This window comes from Carassius carassius, chromosome 49 (assembly GCF_963082965.1).
Source record: "Carassius carassius chromosome 49, fCarCar2.1, whole genome shotgun sequence".
Lineage (NCBI taxonomy): Eukaryota > Metazoa > Chordata > Actinopteri > Cypriniformes > Cyprinidae > Carassius > Carassius carassius.
This window is the reverse complement of record NC_081803.1, coordinates 18,444,296-18,459,759: the sequence shown is the minus strand read 5'-3', so window position 1 is coordinate 18,459,759 and position 15,464 is coordinate 18,444,296. Positions and strand designations below refer to the sequence as shown.

The 15,464-nt window shown below is 37.2% G+C and overlaps 1 protein-coding gene across 1 annotated transcript; it reads right to left on the bottom strand.

The window, feature by feature from the left end:
- Positions 1-2,557: 2,557 nt before the first annotated feature.
- LOC132132394 (prolactin-releasing peptide receptor-like) lies at positions 2,558-5,569 on the bottom strand. Its single transcript, XM_059544758.1, has 2 exons — positions 5,112-5,569; positions 2,558-4,004 (listed from the first exon to the last, which is right to left on the bottom strand). Exons 1-2 carry the CDS (start codon positions 5,567-5,569, stop codon positions 3,368-3,370), a joined length of 1,095 nt encoding a protein of 364 aa, XP_059400741.1. The 3' UTR covers positions 2,558-3,367.
- Between the last annotated feature and the right edge of the window lie 9,895 nt (positions 5,570-15,464).

Sequence of the window (15,464 nt, the reverse complement as noted above, 5' to 3'; positions counted from 1 at the left end):
ATTATTAGTAGCACGTGCTGTGTGCTTGAGGCAGTAATGTGTCCCGCAGGTGTGTGATCTCGACGAAGGCGGTCACGATCATTTATCATATTTGTATAGTCCTACACTAGAGCTGATGGGTTTAAGGAGCCCAGTCGAGTACTTGCATTCTGATGTCTGATGCATTTACACAAGGTATCGACCACTTCAAAATGTTTGAATGTCATTGCAATAATAGCAGAATAGGCCTATCAATTTAACCGGCATTTATTCCAAAGAAAGGGCATGAATGAACATGCTTTTGGCAGTTAATGTTAAGTTTGGATGCAGAATAAAACCTGACAGCAAAGACATTTTTAAAAGATCTCGGAACACTTTACAAAAAGGTTAATTTAATTAACATTTTTTTAGTTAACATGAACTAAGAGTGAACAACACTTCTACAGTATCTATTAATCTTAGTTAAGGTTAATTTCAACATTTACTTATTCAGTATTAAAATCAAAAGTTGACTTGTTAACATTAGCACTGTGAACTAACAATGAACTACTCTATTTTTATTAACAAAGATGAATAAATACTGTAATTAGTCTATTGAACCTTATTGTAAAGTGTTACCAGTATTTCTGTTTCAAATGAATGCTGTTGTTTTTAACCTTTTATTCATCATAGAATCCTGAAACAACTGTATCACGGTTTACTCAAAAATATTAAGCAGGGCATCGATAAAACCTGTTTCTTGAACACCTGATCAGCATAATGATTTCTGAAGGATCATGTGACACAGAAGACTAGCTTAATGATGCTGAAAATTCAGCTTTGCATCAGGAATAATGACATTTTAAAATATATCAAGATATAACTCAGCTATTTTAAATTGTATAAAATTTTCATGTTTTTACTGTATTTTTGATCAAACAAAAGACTTGAGCATAAGAGACTTTTCGTACTGATCTCAAACTTTTGAACAGTATACAGTCGTGGCCAAAAGTTTTGAGAATTACATAAATATTAGTTTTCAAAAAGTTTGCTTTCAGAAAACTTTGTTTCAGTTGTTTCTGTGATGTACTGAAATATAATTACAAGCACTTCATACGTTTCAAAGGCTTTTATCGACAATTACATGACATTTATGCAAAGAGTCAGTATTTGCAGTGTTGGCCCTTCTTTTTCAGGACCTCTGCAATTCGACTGGGCATGCTCTCAATCAACTTCTGGGCCAAAACCTGACTGATAGCAACCCATTCTTTCATAATCACTTCTTGGAGTTTGTCAGAATTAGTGGGTTTTTGTCTGTCCACCCGCCTCTTGAGGATTGACCACAAGTTCTCAATGGGATTAAGATCTGGGGAGTTTCCAGGCCATGGACCCAAAATTTCAACATTCTGGTCCCCGAGCCACTTAGTTCTCACTTTTGTCTTATGGCACGGTGCTCCATCGTGCTGGAAAATGCATTGTTCTTCACCAAACTGTTGTTGGATTGTTGGAAGAAGTTGCTGTTGGAGGGTGTTTTGGTACCATTCTTTATTCATGGCTGTGATTTTGGGCAGAACTGTGAGTGAGCCCACTCCCTTGGATGAGAAGCAACCCCACACATGAATGGTGTCAGGATGCTTTAACTGTTGTTATGACACAGGACTGATGGTAGCGCTCACCTTTTCTTCTCCAGACAAGCCTTTTTCCAGATGCCCCAAACAATCGGAAAGGGGCTTCATCGGAGAATATGACTTTGCCCCAGTCCTCAGCAGTCCATTCACTATACTTTCTGCAGAAGATCAATCTGTCCCTGATGTTTTTTTTTTTTGGAGAGAAGTTCTTCAAAAGTCTTGGCCTCACTGTGCGTGCAGATGCGCTCACACCTGCCATTCCTGAGCAAGCTCTGCACTGGTGGCACTCCGATCCCGCAGCTGAATCCTCTTTAGGAGACGATCCTGGCGCTTGTTGGACTTTCTTGGACGCCCTGAAGCCTTCTTTACAAGAATTGAACCTCTTTCCTTGAAGTTCTCGATGATCCTATAAATTGTTGATTTAGGTGCAATCTTAGTAGCCACAATATCCTTGCCTGTGAAGCCATTTTTATGCAACGCAATGATGGCTGCACGCGTTTCTTTGCAGGTCACCATGGTTAACAATGGAAGAACAATGATTTCAAGCATCACCCTCCTTTTAACATGTCAAGTCTGCCATTCTAACCCAATCAGCCTGACATAATGATCTCCAGCCTTGTGCTCGTCAACATTCTCACCTGAGTTAACAAGACGATTACTGAAATGATCTCAGCAGGTCCTTTAATGACAGCAATGAAATGCAGTGGAAAGGTTTTTTTGGGATTAAGTTAATTTTCATGGCAAAGAAGGACTATGCAATTCATCTGATCACTCTTCATAACATTCTGGAGTATATGCAAATTGCTATTATAAAAACTTAAGCAGCAACTTTTCCAATTTCCAATATTTATGTAATTCTCAAAACTTTTGGCCACGACTGTACAGTAAATCAAAAAATCACCAAAACACCAATTGATTAAATTTAAATCTTTTTTAATGAATAGCATGCAGTAATTACAGAAAAAACAGAAGCGTTCTCCTCAAAGTACAGATGATTTTTGTTCTCTGTTTTTATGCGTGTGTGTTTGACTCATATGCCTGCACCTAGGCTCTTCCCTTCATTATGAATCAGACTTTGACGTCTTTGATTATCACGTGAGGCTTCACATATTGCACTACACACTCATATAGCTCTAGTGTACCGAATGATCACAACATCCTCTTGATCCATCATTCATAAGCAGGAAACTGCTAATGGAAAAGTAAATGCCAAAAAACAGTCATTAATGGAGTTAACATGAAATCAAAACTCACCCTCTTAAGTTCTTTAATGCAGGTTTCTGGATTTATTCTGCGTGATTCCAAGTAAAACATATTCTTTTGTAATAACTCTCAAAATAGAATATCTTGCACAGACTCTTACATTTCCTTTTTAAATTAAGGTCACCAACATCTCCACTTTTCATATAGAGACAATTTTCACCATTCAATCAGTCCTGATGGACAATATTGACTCATAAAACATCACATTCAGGAAACAAAATGGGTTGCGAATGCCACCTCATGTAACACTTGTGGGATTCTTTGAGCACTCTGAGAATAGCCCAACATGAAGGTTACCATCATCTGTTTTATTTCAGCAAATAGCAATGAATCATTTCCATGAATTACACATAATGAATCATTTAAGTTAGCATTTGCAGTCCCTTAATTACACAAGTGTTTCAATCAGTTCTAGCTGTTTGCACCCACATGTTTATTTTATGTACATTTCGTGGGCCATTTATAGATCTTAAATTGCACTTCATGTGTTTTCAGCCTTTCTGAAGCCAACAGTTACATCATAGCACGACGCTCGCCATGGCGCAGTGGTTGGCCGGTATACCGATGCGACGGTGGCAGGTGAACATCTTGCGCAGCTCTGCGCGGAAACGATCGTGAAGCCACGCGTACAAGAACGGGTTGCAGCAGGACGAGCTCATGGCACAGAGATGACACAGCAGCTGGATCAGCAGAAAATGACGCTTGTTGATGAGGTGGATGTCGATGTCGCGCAGGATGTTGAACACGTGGATGGGCAGCCAGCAGACTCCGAACGCTGCCACAACGAGAGACACCAGCCTGAAGATCTTCCGCTTGCGCCCCCGCTGGGCCTCGGCCTGGTCACGTGTTCGGTGTCCGGGGGCCACACAGTTGCGGAGTTTAACGGAGATGCAGAGGTAAGAGACGCAGACTGCAGATAAAGGCAGGATGTAGGTCAGTAGCAGCGTGCTGTAGGCGTACACCAGTCGCTGCGTCTCCTGGCCCAACCAGAACTCCTCGCAGATGGTCAGACCCTCGTCTCTGAACTCCACATGATACGTGTGGGCCACAGCGGGGGCGACCAGCACGCACGACAGCAGCCAGATCCCAGACAGCACGTAAGAGCAGGCCGCCATTGAGATTCGCTTCTTCAAAGGGTGCACAGTAGCATAGTACCTGTTACAACACACACAGATTTCAGCATTGTTATATATTATATTATTAAATGATTTTCCGTTGAAATATTAGCCCAAAATCAAGATATTTTACAACATGAAAATATTTTTTTTCATTCTTAAAAATTCATCTCAAAATCATGTGGAATAAATAATTTCTCATTCATATAATTTTTTTTTTAATTCTCAACAGAATTAACAGTTGCTGTAATATTTTTTATTTTTCTGTCAAATATTATCCCCATATCAAAGCATATAATAATGAAAACACATATTTTCAAATTCTTATTACATTCATCTAGAGATTTTACTTTTTGAATGTTAGGGTTTAAAAAATAATATTCTCATTAATAGACTAATGCATAAATAATTCTCATAATTTACTTATTTTAAATAAAAATAATTTACATTTTCTATTTACATAGAATTAATATAGCATTTTATACTATATTAAAAAGTTTTAATTATTTATTTTTTGTTTTGCATACATTTTTTGTATTTAAATTTTTATGTATATATATATATATATATATATATATACACACACATTAATTATATAAATTATATATATATATATATATATATATATATATATATATATATAATTTCTTTAGCATTAAGTACTTTTACCTCATTTTACGTTTTAGTATCAGTAATAGAATAATAAAATGCATAAATTCAAATTCAAAAATTAAATGAATTGTGGTAATAAGGAAATGCAGGCACAAATTGTCATGAAAAAAAAATCACTTTATGGGGTATAAATATATAAATATAATAGATTTTTTGAGTTAAGAAAGTAATAAAAAAATATATTTTGTCAACATAAAATCAAAGCGATTGGAAATAGAGTGATCGTATAGTTTCAAATTGCAGTATTCACTTCCTAAAAACATCACTTCCAGCCAAACATCTAATGATCTCCAAAGACATTCAACATAAAAAAAGTCCAAAACCTTTTCAAAATCATCATTCAGTGCACATCCTTGGACATCCTTTCATCTCAAGTGTTCTGACCCAGTTCAACCACACTGAGCTTTGATATCTGCGTCTCGTAATGGTGTGAGCCATTAGGGAGATCATTAGCGGGTCAGGTGCTTGCACTTGCCTGTCAACCGCAATAGCCGTGAGGGTGAAAACGGACACGTATACAGTGACGGGCTGGATCAGGAACACCAGGTAGCACATGAAGCGCCCAAACGTCCACCCGTGAGGGTTGAAGGCGTAGGCCAGCGTGAAGGGAACGCAGGTCACGCACATCAGCATGTCTGAGAAGGCCAGATTGCCGATGAAGAAGTTGGTGACGTTGTGCATCTTCCTCGAGCGGCAGATGACGTAGATCAGAAGGTAGTTGCCAAAGACGCCCACCAGCAGCACAAGAACATAACAGGGGATGATAAGCGGCTTGAAGGTCTGCAGCAGGGCGACGTCTGCAAAGGGATAGTTGTGAGGGGCCGTGGCGTTTTGGACCACCAAAGGCTCTTCTCCACCTTGCAAGCCAGAGCCCTCCATACTTTGATCACAACGCTCCTGTCTCCACCTGCTGGACGAAAACACAAAGGACATCGCTGGTTAATGTGTGATAGTCCGATTAACAGTTGATCGGAGTGGGCTTTTCAGTGGTGACTTCTTAAACTTTTACATTTTTTCTCGCTCAGTCTTGAATACTCTGTTACATAACTGTTCAGTTGTGAGTTGAAATGCTTTAATGTACCTGTATGACAGCGACTTCAGAAAACAAAGATCTTAAGATATGTCTTTGTTGACTTTTTCCCAGCATCCAGGGATTTTAAAACACAGAATTCTTTGCCTGCAGTGATGTATTTTTCCACAGAGCCAGTGTACCTTCACTGTCAAGAATTATGAATGTCAAACCTTAAACGCTGATTAAACTCACATTGTACTCATGTTATTTGTGCAAATACAAAAGACTTTTTATTTACCTTAAATGCCACTCATTTCAAAATTTGGCATTCTTTTCATGCGTTTTGCTGAGTTCAATTTTGCAAACATGAAACTTTGCAGTTTTATAAAATCCCCCCCTTTTAAGCATTGTATGGTAAGAATTATGAATTGTGTCTATTGAAGTTGCACTATGAAATTTGGGATTCCTCAGTAGGAACTACTTCTGTGTATTTTAGGGAGATGAAATATAAATGTTTAAGTTTATCAATGTCAGGCAAATAAGAAGGATAAATGTCAAACTTAGCAGGTATGCACTCCCTAATTCAAATGTTGCAATCATGTAATTTGTGCAAATGTAAAAAAAAAATAAAATAAATGTATGCAATTTAAATGCCAGTCATTCTGAGTTCAGTTTTGCAAAGGTGAAATTTTGCCGTTTCATAAAATGCCCTCCTTCAAACATTGTGTAATATTCCTTTTCCACTCAGGTTTTAAGATCTTTTAATTTATAAGATTCATACATTTCAAATTCATGCATTTCATACATCTGGAGTTCATTAAAAATTCCTAAAGACTTAACACAAGTTTGTAATGTCATCATATTCATAAGGCCAGCATCTCATCGCATATAATCTGCTAATGGGGACAGTGGATAAAAAGCCACTTGACAAAATACATCAGAATAAAGGTCATGCCTTATCTATCTGAAAAGGTCCAGACAGGATAATTATGTTCTCTGTGGAAGTAAGTATGCAGTACCATAAATAAACCCATTTATTCTCTAAACCATACGTGTTAATTAACTCTGGAAGAGCAGAATATTATACTGATAATAGAAAATTATTCTCTATTCAGAAATAAAGTCTTCAGTTACATCCTTAAAGCTTCCCAAATGACCTCTCAACACTCAGGAAAAAAGGTAAGGCGTAAGGCGTTACCCTAAGGTACAAAACCTTATTTATCTCCAAATGATATATTAGTACCCCGAAGACCCATGCATTAACTTTAAAAGAACATAATAATAGCTTGCGTGTATATATTTTTAAAGAGTACCACCCAAGTGTCAGTTTTGTTCTGTTTTTTTTTTCTTTTTCTGAGCCTTAAGTAACTTCTGCGTAGGGTATTAAAACAGATTTAGCATAATCGTTATAAATCTCATTAATAGCACACACAAGCTGCAAAATTTAACAGGTGCTTAGCTTTTGTCACCCTGGATAGCATGTTGCCTACATGCAGAACTCATAATAAATGCATACTGTTATATATCCTTTGATTAATTGTAGAAATATACAAATCCGATGTATAGTAAAATGATCAGTAGCCTACCAGGATATTTAGCTTGGAATATAAAATTGTTACATTACCTAATATAAAGCGATACTCCTGCCTCTGAGAAGTGTGTGAATGCACCTTTTTCTCCGGTGCGGTGCGCCGAGTGTTTCCAAACGGCGCGCCGGGGCGCATCTGACGCGCGCAGCGCTCCGTCTCCGGCAAGCAAACCACACGCATCAGCGGGAGACGAACGTGCTGCAGTAACAAGTGTTTCACAACTGTCCCCCGCTTTACTCATGCAAACTGAAGCTCAACTTCTGTCACCCTGAGTCAGTGAAAACCGTTCGAATAGGAGAATTGGGTGGGGTTTAAGGCTCTAATCCCCTTAACTGAGGCAAAATAAAATATCTATATATCTATCTATGCTACTCAGTAATTAGTCAGAGAAAGTTACGCTCGTGAGGAAGTAATGGACAGTGCCTTTGCGGGGACCTTGCTAAAGCAGTATAAATATGGGCAGGATATACTCGTGAAATAAAAACAATCTCAATGCACAAGTCATAATTTCATAAAATTAAACCGCATTATCGAGTAATAATCTTACAAATCAGCAACAGCCCAGCAATAAAATTAGATATCACTCACCACAAAAAAAAAAAAAAAAAAAAACTCTGATTGATAGTTTAAGTAACGTAACTCTTTAATGTAAAGTAGTGGCTCCAATACGGTTGCGCGAGACGAACCTCGACCACCCTAAACTGACGTCGACCGACATTGAAGTCAAAATTTCCTACATATATGATTCTCCAACTATGGTACTTTTTCTGTCCTTGACAGATATAAAAAAAACTAAAAAACATTTACACTTTTTTCATATACACTTTTATATATATATTTCCTTTCAATTTGACATATTTTAAACATGTTGAACACTTCCTTGGGTTCACTGTCATTTCCACACCTCTGCATTAAATGCAATCCCAGGCTCGGTGCTCTAGATGTGTATACTCAGTAACCATAGTAACTTACGCTCCAGAGGAAACCTCATGGCTGAATGAAAGAATGGTCCGAGCAGAGGTTAATAAATTGGAGATATATCAAGGTAAATATGAGAAATACTGCGAGTATAGTACTAAAAGTATAGTGTAAACACATAAACTTTACATATAATGTCAGAGAATGTTTTAAATTGAGATATTTTATTGTTTACAACAAAATCTGACTGTTTCTCTGACGTTCTTCCCAAAACACCAGCAAAGAAGTCCAGACTATTCAGGGAAAGGCTAAAATCTGATTCAATTAAATATGCTAGGGAAAGACAGAGATAGATATGTTGAACACTTGTCCCTTGGGTTCACCTGTTCATCTGTGATTGAACCTTGGCCCATATACACTGCTCTGGTTCAGGGAGTGGTGAAACATTTTCACACAAATTATAATTTTTATTTTTTATAAAAACATGAGGATGATTGTGTTTATGATATTGTTTTTGTTTCAAATAATTTTTGACACATGGAATGAGTTATCTTTTTTATTTTTACTGTTGTTAGGCCAGATGTTCATCAATACACTATCCCTGTTTGAAATAAAAATAAGAATAAACTTCAAACTTGAATTTGAGATTAATCAATGTCATAACTCACATTTGCATTTCCCTCATTTATAATTCTACTACAGGTTTTATATCTGAAATGTTATTTTCACCATAACCCGCCTTTCCCTTGTCATTTCCACAACTATAAATATTTTTTGGTAAAAAATAAAAAAATAATAATATTAAAGTTAAGGTAATGATGGTGGCGGTGGTGATTATTTAGTAGTTAAGGGTAAAGGATACGTATATGAGTTGAAAAATATCAGATTTGAAAATGTCAGAAATATGAATGAAAGGTTTCAGTGGCTTAGAGTTCAGCGTTATTTTGGTGTTAACTTTGTAAAATCTTAACAGTTGCATTTCAGAGAAATAAATCAATTTACAATTTGGAAAGATGCAAGTGTAATGTGTAACCCAATATATTTATAACTACAAATATTTCAGCATTTTTGGTTGAAAACACATGTTTTTGTTCGGTTGTGGAAATGACAATTTATTTTGCGATGTCTGGAAAAAAAAACAAAAAAAAAACAAACTTATTATTTCATAAAAATCAGTACAGCCAACTTCAGGGCAGGTATCTAGGCATACTGGGGAAACAAATTATTGCAGTAATATTTTAATAAAAAATGTTTAATTTTCTGAAAATGTCCAGGTCCAAAAAGTACCATAGGTGGAGAATCACCCATATATGTCTGTTGTACATATGAGGAAATTGCTTTTATCACAAAATGTTCAGGGCTAGTTCATTTCTTATGTTACTTTCCAGCAGAGTCGCTAAAAAAAAAAATGTTGATTAGCTTTCAATGATTAGCCTACGTCATCGAGTTGCTGTCGATTACCTTTCTCATGAAGCTGTCTTAACACTGATTGATAGTGATCAATATGGACAGAGGCTAACCTCTTCATCTACTTTAGTGAAGAAAGAAAACATCAACGTTTGGAATGACATTAGGGTGAGTAAATAAATGAGCAAATTTTAACTCTGGGGTAAAGTTGAACTAGTCCTTTGGGACAGATAAGCATTAAATAGTAAGCAGTGACTCAAAACACCATCCATATAAGTAAAATTGGAAAAATGCTAATTTGATACAAGCCCAGAGGTCAACGTAATAAGGCAAACTAATGAGCTTGCATTAATTTTCTGTACTTTTATGCTTAGTTTTAAATGATGAGCATTCATGGCCTGAGGATCAGAAATCAGCTCTTTTGTGCTGCCAATAACAAGCACCTGTCAGGCAAACACCTGCTCTGATGAATAGTAATGACCTATAAAAACATTCAATCTAATTTACACCACCATTTAGTGGCATACTATCATCATTTGCTTGGCTTTTGAGACTTGATTTGTCGCAAGTGCTTTTATTACATTTTATTCTTTGCTCTGATTGTTTCTTGGTCTGCTATGTTTTAATGAGTTATCTTAATGATCTACACCGAGCATCTTCTCTGGTCTGATGTCTCTGGCTCGTCCTTTTTGACAGAAATTTTCCCACTGCTGCAGTGCATGCTGGTAATGAAGAGATAAACAAAACAATTGAAGCGAGCTGCACAGCTCTGACATTCAGAGAAAAGCTCTTTGTGCATCTTTGTCTGTGGACATTTCATATATCAGAACTGGAAGGGCTTTAGGGGAAAACATAATGTGGCACCTGACGTCATCAGCGAGTGGCGTTACTGCAAGCTGAATTAATATCATATTGGTCTGCATATTATTATAATAAACAAGGGACACGCTTCTACTCAAGCAAGTGAATTTTAAATTGGCACACTATTTACAGCCTTCATCCCATTTAGAACAGATACACATTCTCTAATTTATATTAGGCTACATTATTTGAGAGTCGTGTATGTGACACTTTTGGGTGCAAAGTTGACTACTGAAGGATTTTGGTCTCTTTCGGCACATAATATTTATGACTTAAATGGTTTTTTGCAATATGCTTTAGTCAAATTTGTTTTTTGAAGCTGTTAGTTTTTTAATTTTAATAAGTTTACACAAAATATTCTCTACTTGAATGTGATTTGCATGTATTTAAAAGGCAATACATGTACAGCTTCCAAACATGTTCCCAAAAGAGGACAAGCAGATATGTTTTTCTGTGTTTTGTGGAATATGATTCATAGACTGCTATGTAGAATGCATTAGTATATTTCCATAATACTCCAGTGCTACATATGCAGACCTCAGACTGAAAGAGGCCCTCTATTTGCATTAGCAGTTTCTGTGTGTACTTCTTTGTACAGCCTTTTTAAAATGCATATAGAATTATGTTTTTTTTTTTTTTGGATGGATTGACAGTCGGATGGATAAATACTGTAGATGGATAGACAAAAGTCTGATTACAGAGTCTGAGGGGACTCATGATTATTTCTGCAATTTAAATTAAATATGTGCAGTAAAAATCAATTGACATTTATCATTGTTATTGAATCAATGTGACTTTGGCTTTTCATTTAGATTTATTTGATCAGGGCTCGATGGCTTCCACATGCTCAAGCCAATTACGGTCCTGCTGTCCAAGAACTGTTTGCCTGGCAATAGCAGCTGTCTTCTCTGGTTGTTAATGGCTTTTATTTGCTATGTCGTTATGTAGCAGAACATTTTCTATGGAAGATGCCAAAGGATGACAAATCATTTTGGACACATAAATCCATGGCGTCAGCTCTGTTGTAAGATGGTACATTTAAATCATGCTTTTTAACTCTCCTTCTCACAAAACATCCATCCTTTCTGCTTTTTAGTGACCACAGTTCCCAGCTTCTCTCTACGTCACAACATAATTCTATTTCTCATGACGACCATCTCTATTTTTACTTCACTTCATTCTTATATTCTGTCTTTTGCTTGCCTCCCATCTCTGTTTGTAAGATCGTTGTCACAGTTGAGAATCCGATTAAAGGTCTCTAAAAATCCGAAAGCATCTCTGTGGATGCTGAAATCTTGTTAATAGTGTTCACTAATCTGCCTTTTGCATGTTGCTATGGGAAATGATCACATAAAATGAATGTCTGTATTTTATGCACTCTGAATGCCACATCATGCGTTCAGCTTGCATGGATAGACCTTCAAAACAGATTCATTCATTTGTGATGTTTGTACAGAGCATATGGAGTGTTTTCTCTGTGAAAGCAAAATATAATATTCACCCTCGTGTAGTTCAAAATCTGTGTAACCTGCAAGTCTTTTCTTCAGTTTTGGAAGAACATGCCTTCAAGGGAAGATTTTCCTTCACTGTCAATTTGTCCAAACGAAAATTAGTGTGAATGAAACTTATCATCCTGCAAAGCCCCCTCGCTAAGATGTGTTTGTCAAGATCTTCAAGACGAGGATGATGTTCTACTTCCAGCGAACCATGAACAGTGCTGCACTGGGTGTACATGCATTCATGAACATTTTCAGCTGCTGTTGTGTTGTAAATCTATTTTGACTGCTGATGGACTTTCACATTCTGAAAGAGTTAGTTTTTCTCAGTATGAAGCCCCATTACTGTTTGCTGTCCCATAAACGGAAGGCCTTTCATTCGTGGTTTTGAATGGCAAACTGTTTTGAGGTTAGCCTGTTTAAGCCTTTTCTCTCAGCTTTTCTAAGCAGTTTTGAAGACGTAAAAAGCATTTAAATGGAGCAGAACATGATGAATTTGATGAGGAACTTTTTAAATGCACTGTGTTTTTACGAACAGTTCATCCATGCATGTAATGTCTTCAATCATAATGAGCAGGCTTTCATATATAGCCCACTTATTGTGATTCAGTTCCTATTGAATAAAATCAAATCCTGCCCTAATTTTCCCCCTGTTGTATCATTTTCAATCTGAGAGATGTCACAATATCCTATGCAGTGAATGGGTGCCCTCAGAATGTATTCATTGGTGAGCAAGTGATGGAATGTAACATTTTACAAAATCTGAAGAAGAAACAGACTCATCTACACATCTACATCTTGGACGGCCTGAGGGTAACTTTGACGCTTTCTCTCTCACATACAATGACAGATTTGCCTTAAATCTGGTGTATTTTGATTAAAGATTATGAAAGATCCTTAAATTGAAAGGTGAAATATTTTTTTGGTATAATCTTTCCCCATTGGCTCTTTCGTTAAATCGCAACCAGGTACTCACAAGAATATGTTTGAAGTTTAGAGCTCTACGGGTTCACACTCCAGCCTTATAATATACTATTTTTAGAGCTAGGAAGGAGTCTAGAATATCTGCAGTCAATTAAAGCTACTTTAATTGTAGATAAAAACATATTACATTTTCCCTTTAAGTGCACTATCAGGCCGAATTTATATGCTTCAGCAAAGTGTTTACGAAATTTCTAATCGTATATATATATATTTATACATATATATATATATATTGCACTGTTGATTCAAAAGTCTTTTATCAATTGAAATTCAGTTCTGAATAATCGTATACTTCTATGGTTTAGTAGTGTATTTATTATTAAGAGGTAAAGAAAGCAGTAATAATTGACAATAACTGTGGTCTTGATGTTTTTCTGCTTGTACCCATCATGATAACAGATTATACCTGGATGCTAAAAGTGCCTTCCTCTATTGTTCCACATACATCATTCATCTCAGCTCCTGCTTTCTTAATTCCTGAAGAGTCTGAATGGATGATCTGAAGGTTTTTGCATTGAAGTGACAATGAGAAAAGTCTTTTAAACTACTATGAGGGCTCTCTCTCTGTTGTCCTGATGAATCTGCACTACTTTTGCAGCAGCTGTGCTTGTTATCCTCCCGTGTCTTTGTAGTGTAGTAGGCATGTGTGCTATTTGAAGAACACACACATCAGTGAAACAGGCACACGTATGCAAAAATAGCAAATGAAGAAGTATTGTTTTGACATTGACTGAATTCAAGGCAGGTTTAGTGATGGAGGTGCCATCTGTGCTCTATATCTGTCTTTGCTGAAGATGGAGTATTGAATGCTTTTTTTAAGTGGTTGTTGTTGGTTATAAATTTACTGAAATTATTCACTCAATCTCTCTCTCTGTATGTATATACAGTTGTGGTCATAGGCTCACATTGCATAACCTGCAGAATGTTAAGAAGAATCATTTAAATTATAATAATTGAAATTCAAATAGTTTTCACCCCTGGCTATTAATGCATCGTGTTTTCTTCTTGATAACCAGTGAATGTTTGATCTTTTTGTGTATGAATCCCTCAGTGTGAAAAGATGGATCTCACAAACATACAGGCACTGTTGGAAAGGGTTAAAATATGGAAAATATGCCGGTAAACCAAAGAATTTGCAGGACCAGTGTGCAGTTTAACTGTTCAGGAAAATCAAGGGACTTAGTGAACAATTTCACAGTATATTATTAAAACAAAGTATTAAGAATCAAGTATAAATTTTATTTTGTCTTGGAGTAAATCTTTTATTTGAAATAGCTTATTAAGGATAACACTAAATAAAAAATAACATGCAATTTTTATTAACAGTTTGTAGATTCTGCAAGGGCTGTGTAAACTTGTGACACCAACAGTATCTATATACAATGGGAGAAATATTTATTTGATCCCCTGCTGATTTTGTAAGTTTGCCCATTTACAAAGAAATTAAGAGTCTTCATTTTTATGGTAGGTTCATTGTAACAGATAGAGACAGAATATCAACCAAAGAATCCAGAAAAAAATACATAAAATAAAGGGATAGAAATTGAGTTGCATTTCTGTGAGTGAAATAAGTATTTGATCCCCGACCAACAAACAAGAATTCTGGCTCCCACAGATTGGTTAAGTGCCCATGTGGATCACAGATTAGTCCTATCACTTTAAAAAGTTACTCCTTATGTCAGCTCTTTAGGTGTATAAGACATCTGTCTACACAATCTGTATCTTCCATTCCTACCTCTCCCACCACCATGGACAAGACCAAAGATCTGGGGTGGATGTCAAAGGATGCCAGAGACAAGATTAAATCTGCACAAGGTTATAGGAGGTTGGTGAGAAAGAGACAATTGTTGGTGCGATTATTTATAAATGGAAGAAATGCAAAACAACCATCATTCAGCCTTTGTCACGTACGGTGATACAAGAAACACAGGAGAGATCCAAATGCAGGTACGATGTTTATTGAGGGGCAATCCAAAAGGGGTAAACAGTCCTTGAAGATCACCAGTGACTTGACTTGACTCTGAAAGGTTAACGGTGACCAGCCTTGTCTCTGGAAAGTCCATGGTACCTAGCCCTGACTCTGGAAGGTCAGCGGTGACTAGCCCTGACTCTGGAAGGTCAGCGGTGACTAGCCCTGACTCTGGAAGGTCAGCGGTGACTAGCCCTGACTCTGGAGGATCATCGGTGACTAGCCCTGACTCTGAAGGGTCCACGAACACCTGACTCGACTCTGGAGGGTCAAATGGAACCCGACTCGACTCTGGAGGGTCAAATGGAACCCGACTCGACTCTGGAGGGTCAAATGGAACCCGACTCGACTCTGGAGGGTCAAATGGAACCCGACTCGACTCTGGAGGGTCAACAGGAACCCGACTCGACTCTGGAGGGTCAACAGGAACCCGACTCGACTCTGGAGGGTCAACAGGAACCCGACTCGACTCTGGAGGGTCAACAGGAACCCGACTCGACTCTGGAGGGTCAACAGGAACCCGACTCGACTCTGGAGGGTCAACAGGAACCCGACTCGACTCTGGAGGGTCAACAGGAACCCGACTCGACTC